The sequence below is a fragment of the Primulina tabacum genome, chromosome 7 (assembly GCF_025594145.1).
Source record: "Primulina tabacum isolate GXHZ01 chromosome 7, ASM2559414v2, whole genome shotgun sequence".
Taxonomy (NCBI): domain Eukaryota; kingdom Viridiplantae; phylum Streptophyta; class Magnoliopsida; order Lamiales; family Gesneriaceae; genus Primulina; species Primulina tabacum.
In genome coordinates this window covers 24,487,600-24,506,589 of record NC_134556.1, presented here as the reverse complement: position 1 = coordinate 24,506,589, position 18,990 = coordinate 24,487,600, and the positions used below count along the sequence as shown (strand labels likewise).

At 39.2% G+C, this 18,990-nt stretch overlaps 1 protein-coding gene and 1 pseudogene across 1 annotated transcript; one reads left to right on the top strand and one right to left on the bottom strand.

Annotated features, from left to right (window-relative positions):
• Window positions 1–2,432: 2,432 nt before the first annotated feature.
• On the top strand, window positions 2,433–6,522 carry LOC142551183 (putative aldo-keto reductase 3; annotated as a pseudogene).
• A 5,987-nt stretch (window positions 6,523–12,509) lies between these two features.
• LOC142550620 (uncharacterized) lies at window positions 12,510–15,038 on the bottom strand. Its single transcript, XM_075659695.1, has 6 exons — window positions 14,601–15,038; window positions 14,258–14,398; window positions 13,765–14,148; window positions 13,435–13,689; window positions 12,997–13,305; window positions 12,510–12,701 (listed from the first exon to the last, which is right to left on the bottom strand). Exons 1-6 carry the CDS (start codon window positions 15,036–15,038, stop codon window positions 12,510–12,512), a joined length of 1,719 nt encoding a protein of 572 aa, XP_075515810.1.
• Between the last annotated feature and the right edge of the window lie 3,952 nt (window positions 15,039–18,990).

Genomic DNA, 18,990 nt, shown 5'->3' with positions numbered 1-18,990 from the left:
TATTCTTCCAAAGTTTAAAACTTTTATTCTCTACAAGTTTAAGCGGTTTACTAAAATAATGTTAAAAAAATATTATGTATTTTTATTTTATAAATTTGTAAAACTTTGTAGAAGAAAAGTTCATAATTAATTTTTTTTTTAATTTCAAATACTAATGTTAAAAGTTTTAGTTGTTACTATGATGTTACTATATAAAAAAAACATAGAAAATTTTACAGTGAATATATTCATTTTTCATTTTTTTTTTACTATCAAGTGTAAATATTTAGTTTTTTATTTTAATTATAAAATATTTAAAAATCAATTTTAATTTAAAAAAATAGTAAAATTAATTTAAATTTAAAAAAAAAAGTTAACTTAAAATTTTATATAAAAGGCTCTCGCGTCTCTTAAACACGTTTGGTCACACTTTCTTCTCACTCATTATTGCCAACCTTGGGTTAATCGGTTATCCATGTTTTCCCCATATTTTATATTTTTCTTCACGTTTAATTGTATTTAATACGCGTCTGTTCACGTAACTCCGAAAAATCAACCTACATAAATCACATGCATGCAAAATTATTTTAATTGCTTAATTTTTTTTATTTAATTGCTTTTGAATGCTAGCATGTTATTTATTATATGATTAAATGCATGATTACATAATTAAATGATAATATGACATGATTTTATGAAATTAAGGATTTTACCCAAATATTCGATAATAGGCAGAGAAAATGAAACCGGGGATGACCAAGACAAGAATATGTATTTTTATTTAAATAATGACAAGGCTTCCTAATATGATTAAAAATGATTTAACTTTCCTAAAAATGTTGGAGTTCGAATTATTTTACGAGTCGTGCTCGATTTTTCCCGGGAAGCCGATTTTGAGTAAACAAGGAGTTTTAAAAGATCAAAAATATTATTTTTGAAAACTTATTTTATAAATTTTTATTATTTAATTAATTAAGTCTTATTGGGCACAATTTAATTATTTAAAGTAGGTCCAATTACCCTTAAGCTTGCAAGCCAAAAACCAAAGCTCATTAATATGTTAATTAAATTATAAATAAGTGTATTAGTTATTCAAAACCTCACAAATTACCTTCAATCAGCCGTGAATCACCTTGCACACACCGTCAATAATTTCAAAAAAATAAGGAGAAGGAAATCATCTGTTTTTCGTCGCCCGTTCGTCCCTCCTCGCCGACGATTGAAAATTCGAGCGTTATAAACGCAAAGACACGTTTTCTAACTTTTTTAAAACATCATACAAATCATATTATGCATGTTTTAATTGATTATGCATGAAAAATATGTGGGTTCGATTATTTTACGGTATGATGTATTTTCAACGTATTTACGATTTTATGCTTGTTTTAAAAGAATCGTTATGAACTCAATGGACAAGCTTCCAAAACATGATAAATTATGGACAAAACATGATAAATACTGAAGGAAAATAAGCTGGAAACCGTAGGCAAAGAATCAAAGAAGGAACCGTGAGTTGTGTTGGCTTGTACAAGATGCTAGGTGCGGTTGCTTTGCATGGGACCATGGGGCTCGACAAGGGCTGGTTCAGGGGCAGTGGTGGTCTCAGTCTAGGGCTGGGTTGGGTCTTAGGGAAGCTAGGGTACACGCCTTGGGATGGGGAAGAGTCCACGTGAAGTGGGACTCTCCCCCACGCTCGGGTATATGCACCAGCAGCTAGGGGTTGCGCTGCTGGGGCTTGGGCGAGCTAGGTAGGTCCATCAGGGTCCAAGGGATATGGGCAGGGGTCGAGTACAATAATATATAATTATTTCTGCGAATGATGAAAAAAGTGAATATATAGAATAATGAATATAGAGACTAGAGATGAATTTGAAAGAGTGTAGTTAGGAAAGAATTTTATAATATTTAGTATGTATGTATTTTCGGGAGTTGAAAATTTCCATATAAAATTAATACTCAAAGTTATTTTTTATTTTTGACAATAAATTTACGAATTTTGAAGCATCATTTGCAAGATCCTCACTACTTTCTACATTGATTCTGAGCTTTGCTCTCCTATGTTTAATCGTTTTGATAACTTCTTTATGAAGCTGTTTAAATTTAGGGATGTAAACGAATTGAATCGAATTTTATGAAATTTTCAGTATTCGAGCTCGAGCTCGAATTCGAATAAACATATTCGAAGCTCGATTCGAAACTCGAACTTTTATTATTTTCGATTCGAACTCGAATAATATTATATATATTATATATTATATATATATACTTAATAATATTATATATATTTATTTTTTAAATATAATCCTAAAGTTTGCGAACAATCGAACAATATAATTTTAGCTCGAATTCGATTAAAAAAATATTCATTCGAACCGGCTTGAAATGTTCGTGAACGTGTTCGGTTCGTTTATACCCCTATGTTTAATATAGTATGAAATGTTAACTATTTGTTATTTTTTCGATATGGGGAATGTGGTTTGTGCAGGCTTTGAAGGAAGGGATGAGGGACAAAGTGGAGTTGGCCACAAAATTTGGAGTTTGCTTTGCCAATGGTAAAGGGGAAATACGTGGCGACCCAGACTATGTGCGTGAAGCCTGTGAGGCGAGCTTGAAACGCCTTGATATCAAATGCATTGATCTTTATTACCAACATCGAATTGACACACGTGTACCAATTGAGGTTAAGTTAATTAAAGATTCTAAATTCATGCCATATTAAATGCAATCTCGAATATTATTTTTCTTTATGTGAAAGTTTATAAAATTATGGTATCATGAACTTTTCATATTACATAAATCAGTACCATATTTTATAAAACTTAATGGGTTATATTTTAACTCAATTAAAATATAATTTAATTATTGAAGCGCATTTGAACTTTAATAAATTAGCACGATGAGCTTATACTCTTACAAGCCCATGATCCATGCTCCCATTACATTAATCTCATCATAATCCCGATCGAAGATCCAATATCATCGATGTGACAATTCAACTTGTTTGTTATTATGATGCACACTTTAATTTCGAGATCACAAATGTCTATATAAGGCAGGTGTACTCCGTTGACTGTCTTAACACTCATGCTCTCAAAATTTTCTATAAGTTTTTATAAACTTTATTTACAAGCTTATCGATTGATCATATCAAACTTATTTCTTATAAATTCAACTCATTGAATTTATTATCTCAACGGGAACAAGTAAACTAGTGCTTGTGTGACCCTCAATGGTTCAGGGATACAGCTAGCCGTGGGTTCACAACTCTTTGTGATTCAGAATAATATTTATTCTTATTCGGGCTTACCCTAGTTAGCCCCATTCTTTTCATCAACACCTTGATTAAGAATGTCAGAACTCATTTCTGATCGCACCCATCGGATCATGGTAAGAGCGTCTAGTAGCATCGCCCCATGATCCCCTAGGTATCACTGATAGTGCCTGCAAGAACCAATCGATTATGATTAGCGCACAGTACGGTCCCTTCATCTCATATATCCCGATCGAATTTGCAACCATTGGTTCATCGAGGGTTGCATAATAATTCGATAACTATGTGATAACTATAATAGTGGCATCGCGTGTACTATTTGGAGAACTCTTTCTCCAACGTACATCTCGTACTCTGGCCAGAGATTCCATACACTATTATTTCATTAGGTCACATAGGATATCCACACCCGTAGGTGAGCGGTGAATCCCCAACTACAATGCACTGGCTCCTATATGTGTCGCAACTGTACCTAACCTCGCCATCTGATGACTCTTCTGGAGCCGGTAAACGAGTCAAAGCACAGCCCTAGCATATAGAGCCTCAGTGTTGTCCCGGGTCGTAAGGACTAATGGTGTACAATCATAACCACGGCTTATCCTCTCGATGAATGATAACCACTTGGAAAGTCCGAGGGAGGGTTGTTCGGTATAATCATCATATGACTACCCATCTGCATGTTTGGACATCTCCATGCCCTTACCAAGAAACGCAGTACACAACATCACAGATGCTAGTCTCGAGCTCAAGCGACCTTTATCCCTGTTTTAGGCGGCTGAATCGACTAGGAACAAATTTAGAATATGCAGTGTTTACAAATGAGTTTCAGCATCGAATTACGATTCATTTGTATTAAAGCATAATCAAGGACTTTATCTATGCTGCTTGCATGGGTATACAGATAAAGTATAACAAGAGCATAAAATGTTAAATTATATTAAAATAAAGATTGTTTATTTCACTTGAGTCAATAAATTCCCTAGCCAACCGTTGGCTTGCAGGGCATCTACTCTAACAAGTTTCTAATTTAGCCTTGATTATGCTATGTCCGTAGATTGTTCTGACGATGATGGTTATTTTCTGTTATTCAGGAAAAATGGTTATATGAGTTTCAGCTAGACTTTGATATTGTGAAAATCACTTTATTTATTCACAAGATTTAGATTGAGTATAATCTTGACTTGATTTATATTTGAAATGTGTCGAACTCGATCACGGGCAGAGCAATAATCTTGGTGCAGGGTGACAACAATAAAATAAAAAAATTTAGGGAAAAGACATCCTATTTTTTTTTTTTTAATTAAAAAAACATCCTACTTTTACATCTATATGATAAAAATATATACAAATTCATAGAATAGTTTAAGAGCCAGGGGGCAACCTCATATCTCTCCAGTTTTTGATCTCCCTGTTTTATTCAAGTGTTGTTGAGTTTTGATTATGCTCATATTGGCTGATAAGATGGAAAAACTTTCTCGACGCGTGAAAAAGTTATGTAAAATTAATGGTTTGGTGTCTGTGCAAATCAAACTTTGAAATGATATCATTACTACCTAAATGCATTAATCTAAATGCAACTCCACTTCTCTTTGTAATGGTATTATTACTGTAAGAGGTTTATGGAATTAGGCATGCATTTGCATTATAATGGATGTGCCCACATGACAGTAAAAATCAAAGGCTCGTACAAATGAATTTTCAGTTGTTTTAAAGAGATTTTGAGAAGATTTCACATGATGGAATCATTTGGAAAACAACAGCATCCAAGTCTATTTTCCCTGACGCTAAGCTAGCCATTGATAATAGTTCATCTTTGGAGGGTATCTGACTAACAGTAAACTAGCATCTATCCGTTTTAAAACTTTGATTTGTAATGTTTTAACCAATTGCATCACAAGATCGGAGAGCTGAAGAAATTAGTAGAAGAAGGTAAAATAAGATATATCTGTTTGTCAGAGGCATCGGCTTCCACGATCAGAAGAGCACACGCGGTTCATCCAATAACTGCCGTGCAGTTGGAGTGGTCTTTGTGGACAAGAGACGTTGAAGAAGAAATCGTTCCCACTTGCAGGTATTTTGATTCGTTACGGGTTATGAAGTTCATTCTTACAGTTGTGGGAACCTAAAAATTTTAACTTCGTTGTTCCTTAATGGCATGTATAGGGAACTTGGGATTGGGATAGTAGCATACAGTCCTCTGGGACGAGGGTTCTTCTCTTCTGGTGCAAAGGTGGTTGAATCTTTCACTGAAGGGGACTTCCGAAAGGTCTGCTTACATATTCATGCCGAGTTTTAAATTAAAAATCTAGTAATTGTGTTTTGACCCGTTTCATTTCAAGAAGAAAATAATTCCGTAGAAATTTTATTCAAGAAATACACTGTCGTGCTCTTTTTTACCCGACTAGGATTAACATATCTTGTTTCCTAAATAATCTTGCATCAGAAGAGAGTACTTGGTTCATTTTCATGCTTGACCTAACATACTTGCAGCCAAGTGGCCAGCTTGTTTATTGAATTAAATGTAATGCTAATCTTCATATACCACAGTTTATTCACTCTTTTTGCTGGATCATGATAAGATCATGGAAAAACCTCTGGCACCCAAGTTTTGTTTTTACTTTTAGTTTATGTAATCCTTTATTTGGTCCAACTTAATGTTAGTAATTTGCGTTGTGCATGTAGTTCTTACCAAGGTTTCGACCAGAGAATCTTGAGCATAACAAGAATTTGTTCGATCGAGTGAATGATATGGCAACTCGGAAGGGATGCACTCCCTCCCAGCTCGCCTTGGCTTGGGTTCATCATCAGGGAAATGACGTGTGTCCCATACCAGGTACAACAAAGATTGAGAATTTTAATGAAAACATTGGAGCTTTAGCCGTTAAACTTACTCCAGAAGAGATAGCGGAGCTTGAAAGCATTGCTACAGCTGATGCGGTTATGGGTGACCGTTACATGTCTGGTTTTAGTACACGGCGTAATTCAGACACTCCACCATTATCTACGTGACAAGCCATTTGAAAATCTTTTAGTCAAGAAGTTCGAATGAAATGGTAGGGATACTTGCCTTGTTTGTTGTCTTTTCGTGTTTCTTTTTTTTGGTTTTTAAGCTGCGGTTCTTGAAGGCATATTGTGTTTAGACTAACGCAATGTCAAGCCGGGTCAAGTTTATGTAGGGAAGCTTTCTCAATTTTTTGTCTTCTCTATTCACAAAATTGATCTCATTATGAATGGATTTGTGTAGCTCTGTTCAACGAGCTGTTAAAAAGGTATAGGGACTTGGCAATTCCTTATTCTGCTGCTATTTCAATTTTGCAATGGGATTTAAAATATTATTAATGAAATGTAGCCATGGTTTTGTCAATGCTATGCGCGATAAAATTCTTTCTATGTAGTGTTAGTAAATAAGGGACTTTAGATCTCCGAAACATAGATGGGCCCTTGATAAAATACGAGAGGCTCACGTAAACTTTGAGGCTACATGCCCCATTAACCCGTCGAGGACAGGTAGCGCCGGGTTTCTCAGACGTAGCGAAAAAGTAAAATTTTTCAATATATCAATCCTAAAACGATCATTGATTATAAAATAAAAATGCATATAAATACAACATTAAATGCATGAATAAAGATGATCAACGACTCTCGTTGATGCGATCCACGTGAATAGGGTGAGCAGGGTCGGGCTATCCATCGAATCTGATGAGGGAGAAAATGAACAGGGAGATATATCTTGTGGTGAAGATATATCTCTGTATAATATAGCTGCAATCGTGTCCTGCAAACAAGGAAACGAACTTGTGAATCGGCGCCAGAGGGGTGTTCGACGTGGCCACTCTAATGCATTAATTCAGTAGGTGAAAATAAATGGATAACCAGTGTAATTCGAAGAGAAACAATCACTACTGGTGTAAATATATGTGATTCAATGCATTTAATGTACAATGAACTTGCTATTTATAGTAAGGATAGTCAAGGATCACCTCGTTTTAAGTGTGTACCTAACACTTATAGCCAATGATGTTGACTTCCTGTCACGCCTCCATGCCTTTTCCATCAAGTCACATTAGTAGGATTCTGTCAGGAATGCTTATCGAGGTAAGATTTTACTTGTTCTTGCACTCGAGTGCGGCACTACAATCGAGGCTTCCCGTGTAGTGAGTCATCAGCCGAGAATTTACCCGGGAGCTCGAACCTTTGGTTGTCCGGGTGGATGACTTCCCGGGTACTTAGTTGCTTCGCAACTCATGTGCCCTTTCCGCCATTCTACCATAATTCGGGCTTGTCATTTAATGTCCCGAGTCATCCATGATCTGGTTTCTCTCCACTGTTACCGGGTTATCTATAACCCAATATTTTATGGGGGTATCACCACTCCCTCCTTAAATAGTCGAGCTAGATTCTTACTCGTTGTCTCGATCAATCATACTTGTACTTCAAACAGAAAGATAACTAATCCCGCATTATAAAAGCATCGGAGATTCATGCCGCTTGGACATGAAAAAAAGTTTTTGGGGCTTTATGCCTCCCGGGCTTAAGATAGAGTGCCGGGTCCTCAAGTCTCTCGGGTTTAAATAATTTTGTCGCTTAGTATTCTCGGACAGTTGGGATGATGTCATGATGACATATGCCCTGAAATTCTAACGGCCCAAGACGTTTCGTATTCCGAGAATGCGATCAGTCTGACATGCCTCGATTTCCGTGCGCGTCTTTTCATCTACCCGCATAATTTCCAAGATACATCATGTCCGTTCCGATTCACCTTTATATCAACGGTGGAGATCACTCTCCTTCACTATATATAACAACAAAATATCTTTATCTGTCACTTTCTGAAATTTCAAAATTCTCTTAACTCTCTCAACTTCTCAACCGCACGGCGTTCTTCTGTTCCGGTGAATTCCGACCACCAATTTTTTGCAAATATTTCGTCCCATCATCTTCATAAGTCTCTTCTTCGCTTCCAAACTAAAAGAACCAAACCTTCATCCTCTGGCCCTTCCTGATCTCTTAAAAAGAGCTAGGGCAAAGTCAAGGGAAAAGCTCAGGCTTCTTCCCCTTCTCAAGCTGAGACCCGAGGAGTTCCTTGGTTCTTCTCCATGAGCAGCAAACTACGGTCGAGGGATGACGAGAAACTATGGGCCATGGGCTCCATTCCTTCTTTTTTCCAAATTTTGATTCCCGACCCCTCTAACAGGGCCGATAACCCCCCCCCCCCGGTTTTACTACCTTTTTCCGGGACCAAGTTAGAAATGGTCTCCGATTGCCCCTTCCTTCATTTTATATTGAAGTTGCCAAATTTTTTGGTGTACCTGTCAACCAACTCCACCCCAATTCTTTTCGGATTATGGCATCGGTCTATATTCTTTTCAAAATGCACGACCTTCTCATTAACCCCCTCATTCTTCACTACTTTTTCGTTTGCCGGCTGGGAGACAATGCCTTATCCCTGTCTGCCCGGCTCACTACATTCTTCACTACTTGATGATATCCCTTCTTCCCAGAAGGGATGGAAAGGACGCATTTCTATATCCGTCTCCCGGCCCCTCTTTTTTGCTTAACCGGGTTTCTCCCTTCTCTTCCTACACAACATTCCCTTCCCAAATCATACAAATTTGAGGAACCATTCACCCGAAGCCAAGACTTGGCAGATGGTCAAAAATTTTCTTCCTCGACCCTCATTTCTGAGGAAAACTTAATATCATATGGGTTGAGTGCCCGGGCTGAAGACCCTATGACCGGGTAGTTGAAGAAGTTGCTGTCTCGGGCGCTCAACCCGGTAACTTTCAATTCCTGAACTTCTTCCTTATTTCTCTTGTTTTTATTATTTTGTAATCATATTAACCAGCTTTCTTCTCCTTGTGCAGATAATACAGAGATGCAAGAGGCATTTGCATGGAAATGGGCGGCCAAGGAGAAGAAGCTGGTAGCTCGGAGGGCAGCTACTGTGAAAAAAAGACTGAGGAGGAGGCGGCCTGGCTGAATGAGTCAGTCCGGGCAGAAACTCGACAAGATCGGGAGGGGACTCGGGCGAGCTCCCAAGAAAAATCTGAAGATCATGTTCCTCTAGTTCAAAGGACAAGAAAGGCTGTAACAGGCCTTGAATTGATTTTTATCAAGAGCAACAGAGGCGGAAATCATGGTACCTCCCAGACAACTCAATTCACCCCTCCTCTACAAAATCAGTCAACCAACAAGCCCCTTCAATCCGAACTGCCTACACGAGCCAACCTTTTCTTCCCGCTGGACTCAGGCTCCTCAAACAGATGCTACTTTCTGTTGAGGAGGTACATTTGAAGAGCTCCCTCTTGACCCCCAAACTCTTTGAGGGATTGAACTGTATTCTCTTCGTAAGTGTACTTCTTGAACTCATTTCTTTCTCTTTATTTTTTAAAATTTTTATTTTATTTTTTCTTTGCACAGGGTGTTCAAATGATGGTATCGGCCTTTGAAGAGGAAGCTGCGGCAGGCCACTATTGCGAATAATCGAGCCCGGGCGTCCCAAGAGCTTCACGAGTAACTGCAAGAAGAGCAGTCTTGGGCTCGATCAGCCCATGATGAAGAAATGGGCGGCCTGCGTGCTGCTTTGGATAAGGCCAATCAGCAATTATTAGCGGCTCAAGCAGATCTGGCGAAGGCTATAAATGATGTTACTGAGGGCCTTGTCCGGGAGGAGACCCTGCAGGTGACTATCTCGCTCTTAGAATCAAGGTCTGATTCTTTGACTAATGAGGTAGATAGACAGATGTCCCGGGAAACGGCCGCTGAAGATGCCATGGCTGCCGCTAAGCATAATCAAGATAAGTTGCAAACCTCCCTCCTCCAGTCTCCGGATTTCAAGAAGACTGTTGAAGATCGGGCCTATCCTCTCTTCAAGACCGATTTCGATAAGTGCCAAGAGCAATTTGAAGAAGCCGGGCTCATTCCAGAGGATAGGGAATATTTTCCCAGTTTCGAACGAGCTATAGCATCCCTTGCCAAGGATTCTGAAGAGGAGAAGGAGGACCCCACAGAGGAAGAGCATCCAGGGTCGAGCCCCATAGATTTAGAGTAGGATTGTATTTTTTCTTTCAATTTTTCTTGTAATTCTTGCCTTCGGGCTTTTTTAATGAAATTTATTTCTGAACTATCTTTTTTTCCGTAAATAGATCGAAAATCCTTTAAGCTATGAATAATAATCGGGCTATTCTTCTTAATCACAAACTACTTGTGAATGTTGAATCTCTGAATTTTTCTAAGCGTTGCAAAATAGCCGATACTTTCACTAAGTAATCATGATGTTGAGCCCTCAGCTGGGTATACATCATCGTACTTAGTAAATGATCGAGGTGCAGAGCCCCCCAAGCCAGGGTACAAAGCCCTGAGCTTATAGAATAACCAGGGTACGAAGCCCTGGGCTGGGGAATGGATCCCGGGACTTGGAGTGGTCGAGGTGTGGAGCCCCGAGCCAGGGTGTAGAGCCCTGAGTTTATAGAATAACCAGGGTACGGAGCCCTGGGCCGAGAAACGGATCCCTAGACTTGGAGTGATCGAGGCGCGGATCCCCGAGCCAGGGTATAGAGCCCGGGGCTTATAGAATAACCAGGGTATGGAGCTCTGGGCCGGGGAATGGATCTCGAGACTTGGAGTTGTCGAGGTACGGAGTGCCCCTCGACAAGGTATAGAGCCCTGGGCTTATAGAATAACCAGGGTACGGAGCCCTGGGACGGGGAACGGATCCCGAGACATGGAGTGGTTGAGGTGCGGAGCCCCGAGCCAAAGTATAGAGCCCTGGGCTTATAGAATAACCAGGGTACGGAGCCCTGGTCTGGAGAACAGATCCTTGGCTTTATAGATTAACCGGGTCCTTGTATCCTCCCATGTTTAGATGTAATATTTATGCACTTTTTGAGAAGAAAAGAATTTCATTATATCTTCAAACAATAATTACATTATTTAAGCATAATATTTTTTCAAATGAAATACATTCTACGGCCTTTTGAGAGAATGACCCTGAGCATCTTCTAAGTAGTAAGCTCCAGAGCTAACTTTCCGAATGATTTTGAAGGACCTTCCCAACAAGCTTCTAGCTTGCCACATCTCCTTCTTGATTTACTTTCTTAATGACTATATCTCCTATCTGAAAATTTCGAATCCGAATAACGCATATTATATGATCTTATAACTCGGCTTTGATAAGCTTCCATCCGGATCATTGCCTACTCTTTTTTTTCTTCCAATATATCCAGCTCCATTGCCCAACTTTGGTCATTATTATCTGGGTAAGATTCTACCCGGTCAGAAGATTGCCCAATTTCTACAGGTAAGATAGCTTCAGTACCATAAACCAGATTAAAAGAAGTTTCTTGGGTAGGTGCTCGGGGTGTAGTACTGTATGCCCAAAGAACGTTAGGTAATTCTTCCACCCAGCCTTTTCCTTTGCCCTGCAGCCGAGTTTTCAAAGCTTGCACAATAATTCTGTTTACCACCTCTGTTTGCCCAATTTCCTAGGGGTAGGAAACTGAGTGAAAGACTGAAGTGATTTTCGTTTCTTGACACCAGGATGTGATCTTCTTCCCTTGAAACTGCCTTCCATCATCTGAAATTAGCCTTCGGGGAATCCCGAATCAGCATACGATATTCTTCCATAGAAAATTTACACTTCTTCCTCGATAATTCTAGCCAGGGGCTCGGCTTCTACCCATTTGGAAAAATAGTCGACCGTTACCAAGAGAAATTTCTTTTGAGCTCGGGAAATCAGAAAGGGACCAAAAATGTACATACTCCATTGATCGAAAGGGCAAGATGCCCAAATAGGTTTCATTAGAGTGACCGGGCTGTGCTGAAAATTAGAGTGATGCTGACATCCTTCACATGCTCGGACCATTCGGGAAGAATCATGATTTAGAGTGGGCCACTAGAATCCGGCCAACATGGCTTTCCTGGCTAATGCAGTTCCTCCAAGATGCTCCCCACAACACCCCATGTATCTCCCGGAGGACATATTCTACTTCTTCTCCAACTAGACACTTTAACAGAAGTCTCTGGTACGATTTTCTGTACAAAGTTTTGTTTAAGAAAACAAACCTGGAAGCTTGTTTTTTGATTTTTTGAGCTTAGGCTCGATCTTCAGGCAACTGGCCCTCAGTCATGAACTTGATGAGAGGTGTTATCCATGAGTCTTTTTGCATTGGTAGCGACTCTTCCTCAGTAGAAAGAACTAGCCGGGTGGAAAGTAATATCTCCCGGGTGCTAACTTCAGTCAAATAGGCAGTCATTTTGGTTAGGCATCTGCATCATTGTTCTCCTCTCGGAGGATTTGTTCAATGCTCCAATCCACGAAGTGTTCTGCCTGAGACAAAATGAGCTTCAAATATTTGAGCATCCTTTCATCCTTAGCTTCATAAGCTCCCTTGATCTGCTGAGTTATTAATTGCGAATCAGAAAAAGGATGACCCGGGAGGCTCCCGCTTCCCTGTCAGCATTCATACCGGCCAGAACAGCTTTATACTCTGCTTAATTGTCGGTAACCCGGGAATCAATCCTTAAAGCCAACTTAATTTTCTCCCCCGAAGGTGCTATTACCAGTATTCCAACTCCATACCCGGTCAAACTAGATGCCCCATCTACAAAAATCCTCTATACTTCTTCTTTATTTGGTTGAATCATCTCCGAAAGAAAGTCTGACAAGGCTTGAGCTTTGATTGCCACTCAGGTTTGTACTCGATGTCATATTCTCCCCACTCAATGGTCCATTTAACCATCCTTACGGAAACCTCAGAGTGAGGAGGACTGTTGGTGAACACAGTGATCGGATAAGATAGAAAATAAGGTCGTAATTTTCTTGCAGTCATGATCAGGGATATAACTATCTTCTCTACTTCACTATATCTGAGCTCGGCTCCTATGAGAGCGTGGCTGACATAATATACAGGCTTCTGATCATAACCTTCTTCCCGTATAAGCACTAAGCTCACAGCATATTCTGTTGTAGATAAGTAAACAAACAATTTTTCCTCGGGCTCGAGCTTTACCAATACAGGAAGCTCGGCCAAATGGCTCTTAAGATCTCTGAATGCCTGTTCACATTTATCATCTCAACCAAACTTTTGTGCCTTCCTGAGGATATGAAAGAAAGGATAGCTTCTATGTGTAGACCGAGAGATGAATCGAGATAGAATAACAATTCTTCAGGTTAGCTTTTGCACCTCTCGGATGGATTGAGGGGATGACATGTCTAAGACGGCCTTGACTTTCTCGGAGTTAACCTCAATTCCTCGATCAGTAACTACAAGGCCCAAAAATTTACCACTCTTTACGCCAAAGATGCATTTGGTAGGGTTGAGCCTAATCCCATATCGTCTGAGAGTGGCAAATTTTTCTTCCATATCAACAATAAAACAAGAAGCCTCCCGCGACTTACCAAGAATATCATCGACATAAACTTCAATGTTTCTCCCCAGCTGTTATGCAAATACTCGGTTCATTAATCGTTGATATGTGGCTCCAGCATTCTTCAGTCCAAAGGGTATGACTACATAACAAAACGTGCCCCCTGAAATAATGAAACTGGCTTTGTTCTTATCAGCTTGGGCCAGGGGAATTTGATGATACCCCTGGTAAGCATCCATAAAGCTAAGCAATTCATATCCAGAAGTAGAATCCACCAATTGATAAATTCGAGGAAGAGGATAATGATCTTTGGGACAGACTTTATTAAGATCTCTGAATTCCACGCACATCCTCCATTTTCTTGTAGCCTTAGGAACTAATACTCCATTTCCTACCTCTTGAATGTGGTCAGCCTTCAATAGTTCCCGGAATTTCATATCATCTACTTTATCCTTTTCTGGACCGAAATGTCTTTTCTTTTGCTTTACTGGCTGAGATCCCGGCATGACATTTAAGCTATACTCAGCCACCTGGTGTGAGATACCAGTTAATTCTTGTTCACATCAAGCAAAACTTTGATATTAGTTTTCAAGCAATTCAATAGATTGACCCGGGTGGTCGAGTCAGATCTCGGGCCACCCGGATCTCCTTCCCTGGCTCAATCTCCACCATCTCCTGCTCTTCTTCTGCTACAAAATGTACTTCATCTTTCTCGATTACTCTCTCCACATCCTTATGAGCCTTTCCCTTCTCCTCCCTCTTTGCTTTTTTTGATCCACCCTGACTGTTTCCACATAACTTTTTCGGGAAGAAGGTTGATCTCCCCGGATCTCTCCCACTTGATTTCCGACTAGATTTTTATCTTCTGGTGATATGTGGATGCGACAACCTTTAATTCATTCATGGCCGGTCAGCCTAGAATAATGTTGTACGATGAGGGGGCATCCACGACTGTGAAAGTAGTCATAACTATTTTCCTTACCTCCTGAGTACCAAGGGTCAAAGGCAAAATAATCTCTCCTTCGGGATACACAACATGACCTGCAAAACCAAAAAGAGCTGTCTCAATCGGCTCCAACTGATATCCTTGCAAATCCATCTGCACTAGGGCTTCCTTGAAAATGACATTTATAGAGCTTCTTGTATCAACAAAGACCCTCATGACGTCATAATTAGAAACCCGGGCATGAATCACCAGGGCATCATTATGCGGTAGACTGACTCCTTGAAGATCATCAGGGCCAAAACTGATAACCAAATCATTCCTTCTTACTCCTTCAACCTCCATGCAATCTCTCCTTTCTTGCGCCTTTCGTGCCCGATTAGAATCACCATCTGTAGGACCTCCAGAGATCATTTTTATTACCCCCAAGGCAGGGGGTGAAATTCTTTTTCTTTCGGGCTCCAGATTTCTCCTCATGCTTGTGGTGCCTCGAGAATCTTCTCTGTAATTGGGTCCCGGGCGTTGATTTACCCAAGGTGGCATTCTTGTCTTTTTGCTCAATGAGTTGTGCTCTGGTGCCGCAGGCTAGACATATTCCCGTTTTAACATCCGACACTCACTTGTGTCATGAGTACCTACTTTGTGTAGGGTACAAAATTCCTTTTTTTCCCAAATCTAGCAGATGGTGATTGTGCTTTTGTTCCCTGGATCTCCCTGTCCAGGGCAATTTTCATGGGCACATGATGAGAAAAATGCCCAGCATTGACCCTCTTCTGCACTCTTTCTTCGGGTCTGGCCACCCGATCACCCCTTTCTCTCTTCAAGGCGTCTCTCTTCTGCTTTGAGCTTTCTCCATGTTAATTTACTTTTCCACCCGACCAAGAAGGTCCTCAAAATCCTCTGGCGCTCTTTTAGTTAGTGACTGAAAAAATTCTCCCTCCCGTACCCTTGAGTGAAGACAGTAGTTTTTTTTTCCGGGGCACAAGAGGAAACATCCAAAGCAACTCGATTGAATCTCCGAATGTAAGCCCTTAGAGTTTCCTCAGGACTTTGCTTTACCTAAAACAGACTGAAGGTAGTTTTCTTGTATTTCTTGCTGCTGCTGAAATGATGCAAGAACAACTTTTGAAAGTCTCTGAAAAATTGGATACTCTGGGGAGATAATACTTTGAACTACCTCTGGGCCAAGTCAACTAAAGTAGTTAGAAACACTTTACATTGAATTATGTCCCCATAACAGTGCGGCATGGACATGTTTTCAAATCAGGCTAGATGCTCTTCCGGGTCAACACTCCCATCATATTCTTTTATTTTTGCAGATTTGAACTGACCCGGTAGAGGTTCTCGGATAATAACATCAGAGAAAGAGCATCCTTTTATGACCACTCGAGCACTGCTCCGATCTCCAACTTACCCCTCCAAAATCTTCAATTTTCTCCTTAAGTCCTCCAATTCCTCAGCTACAGTCGGAGACTTTGAACCAGTGCTAAATTCCCTCTCCTCTGCTCTGACCTCTTCCTCTTTGTCCCTTTGATCCCTCTCCTGCTCATGTTCTGGCTGAGCAGAATGATGAGAAAGAGTCTTTTTAGCTATGACCTTCTCAACAGCATCAGATACAATCCGAGCAAGTTCCTCGGGCGACGAGATGATAGTGGGCTGTGGCCCGGTGAATGGAGGACCACCTGGACCAGAAAGAGGTGGATTCTCTCCCGGAACCCTAGAATTCTCTTGGTTTTTTCTTCTAGTATGAGCCATATCTACGTCTTAAACTCAAATTCTCACAGACGGCGCCAATGATGTGATCCGCGTGAATAGGGTGAGCATGCTCGGGCTATCCACCGAATCTAATGAGGGGGAAATGAGCAGGGAGATATATCTTGTGGTGAAGATATATCTCTGTATAATATGGCTGCAACAGTGTCTTGTAAACAAGGAAACGAACTCGTGAAATGGCGCTGGAGTGGTGTCCTACTCCGATGCTTAAGTCAACAAGTGAAAATAAAGGGATAATCAGTGTAATTTAGAAGAGAAATAATCACTATTGGTGTAAATATATGTGTGAATATATGTGATTCAATGTATTTAATGTACAATAAACTTGCTATTTATAGCAAGGATAGTTAAGGATTACCTCGTTTTTAGATTCTACCTACCACTTATAACAAATGGTGTTGACTTCCTATCACGCTCCATACCTTTTCCATCAAGTCACATCAGCAAGATTATGTCAGGAATGCTTATCAAGGTAAGATTTTACATGTTCTCGCACTTGAGTGCGACACTACTAGCGAGGCTTCTCGGGTAATGAGTCATCAGCCGGGAATTTTTCGGAGAGCTCGGGCCTCTGGTTGTCTGGGTGGATGACTTCTCGGGTACTTGCTTTGCAACTCATGAGCCATTTCCGCCATCCTACCATAATCCGGGCTCAACCATGATTTGGTTTCTCTCCACTGTTACCGGGTTATCTATAACCTAGGATTTTATATGAGTATCACCCCTCGTGTTATCTCACAAGGACTTCAACCGGTAGATTTTGCCGAAACTGCAAAAAATCCAGTCCACCACCTATGAGATCTACCATGAATAACTCTAGATCACTACTCGAATATTAAGAACAAAAAATCTAATAACGTAATGAAAGACGCTATACAGATTGATCAAAGACACGGAAATCAAACTATGTTTTTAAAGAAGTTTCAATCGAGACGATTCAAATTTTTTTAAATTCATTGAAATCTTCTGGATATCTTCTGTTGTTTCTTTGGGTTGCAACATATATATTAATAATCATATTATTATTTTTTTTATTTATTAATTAAGATAATTGATTTGACCAAATATTTTATTACCTTTTCTTTGTATCTTTCCTTGCACAGATAAAGCTATCACGTAGTAGATAAGAAAAAAAATCTTTTCATTTTATTTTCTCTATTTTATTTGATATGGAATATTTTATGTGAATTTAATCAATTAAGATCTATCCATATAGAATTTTAGTCAAACAATAAATTAAAATATTTCTCACAAAATATTTCATAACTTTCACATCATAGTCCCAAAAAATAAATCAAATTTCATTTTCATGACGAGCATGTCGAGCTCGTTATTACGTTGTTCATATCAATTTTTCCAATTTTGGACTTTCCAAAAATAAAAAATTTACTCGATTTTCGTGCCAATTTAGGATTAGCTCATAATAAATATTACAAGCTTATAAATATAATTCTTAAATTCAAATCATTGAAGTTAATTATCTTGTTTAGATAGATCACAATCAGTACTTGTTTGACCTTCAATAGTTCAGTTATATGCTAGATATAGGATCGCAACTCTTTGTAATTTTAGATTGAGATCAAACATATTTAATATTTTGTAGACATACCTCAACTATCCATATTGGTTAATTAAAATCTTTTAAGTATCAATATCCGAACTCGTTTTGGTTTATCCCACTGAATCGTGATCAACACCTAGCAACATCTTGTCACGATCCCCTCGATAGTGTCTGCAAGAACCTTCTATTGCAATGGTCCTGGCATGGGCTTTGTAAGTCGATCAATAACATTATTTGCAGATGGAATTCTCTCAAACGATGTACAAATCTTGGACTTCCTTTTTGCTGTAGCTGATGCAGCAATGTATTCAACCTCAATTGTCGAATTTGTTGTGGTTTCTTTTTTGGAACTCTTCCAAGAGACACCACCACAATTGTGCATTAATACAAATCCAGAGGTTGATTTTGAATAATCCACATATGATTGAAAGCTAGAATCAGTGTAGTCTTTTAATTTAATTCTCCACCCCCATGAACCATGAATAAATTTTTATATTTTCTCAATTATTTTATAATTTCTTTCGCAGCTTTCTAGTGTAGTTTATCAATGTTCGATTGATATCTACCTACAACACTCATTGCAAAAGTTATATCATGTCGTGTTAGTATCATATATATATGATACTACCAATTGTTGACGCGCAGGAAATGTGTATCATTGTTTATATCTCCTCATCAGTCTTAGGGCATATAGATTCGAATAGAGTCATACCGTGACACATTGATAGATATCTTCTCTTCAAGTCCTCTATAGAGAATCCTTTTAGTATGGTATTGATATACTCTCTTGGGTGAGTCTATGCAATATCTTCGATCTATCTATATAGATTTGTATTCCTTATATATATGATGTTTCACACATGTCCTTCATGGAGAATTTACTTGCTAACCATACTTTAGTTGAATACAGCAATCGTATATCATTCTCAATGAGCATAATTTCATCAACATAAAGTACTAAGAATGTCACATCACTCTCACTAACTATCTTATACATACATGGTTCTTCAGGATTTTTAACAAAATCAAACTTTTTGATAGTGTTATATAATATGAGGTTCCAACTTATTGATGTCTATTAGATACCACATATTA

Bases quoted from the DNA above. Each gene is read 5' to 3' on its own strand.
- LOC142550620 (XM_075659695.1), bottom strand. From the start codon at position 15,038: ATGAGGAGAAATCTGGAGCCCGAAAGAAAAAGAATTTCACCCCCTGCC. The intron at 14,399-14,600 runs GTAAGGAAAATA...GGAAACAGTCAG, and splicing joins TGACCCTTGGTACTCAGGAG to GGTGGATCAAAAAAAGCAAA. The intron at 12,702-12,996 runs GTAAGGATGGTT...GAATGCTGACAG, and splicing joins CTCCTCACTCTGAGGTTTCC to GGAAGCGGGAGCCTCCCGGG.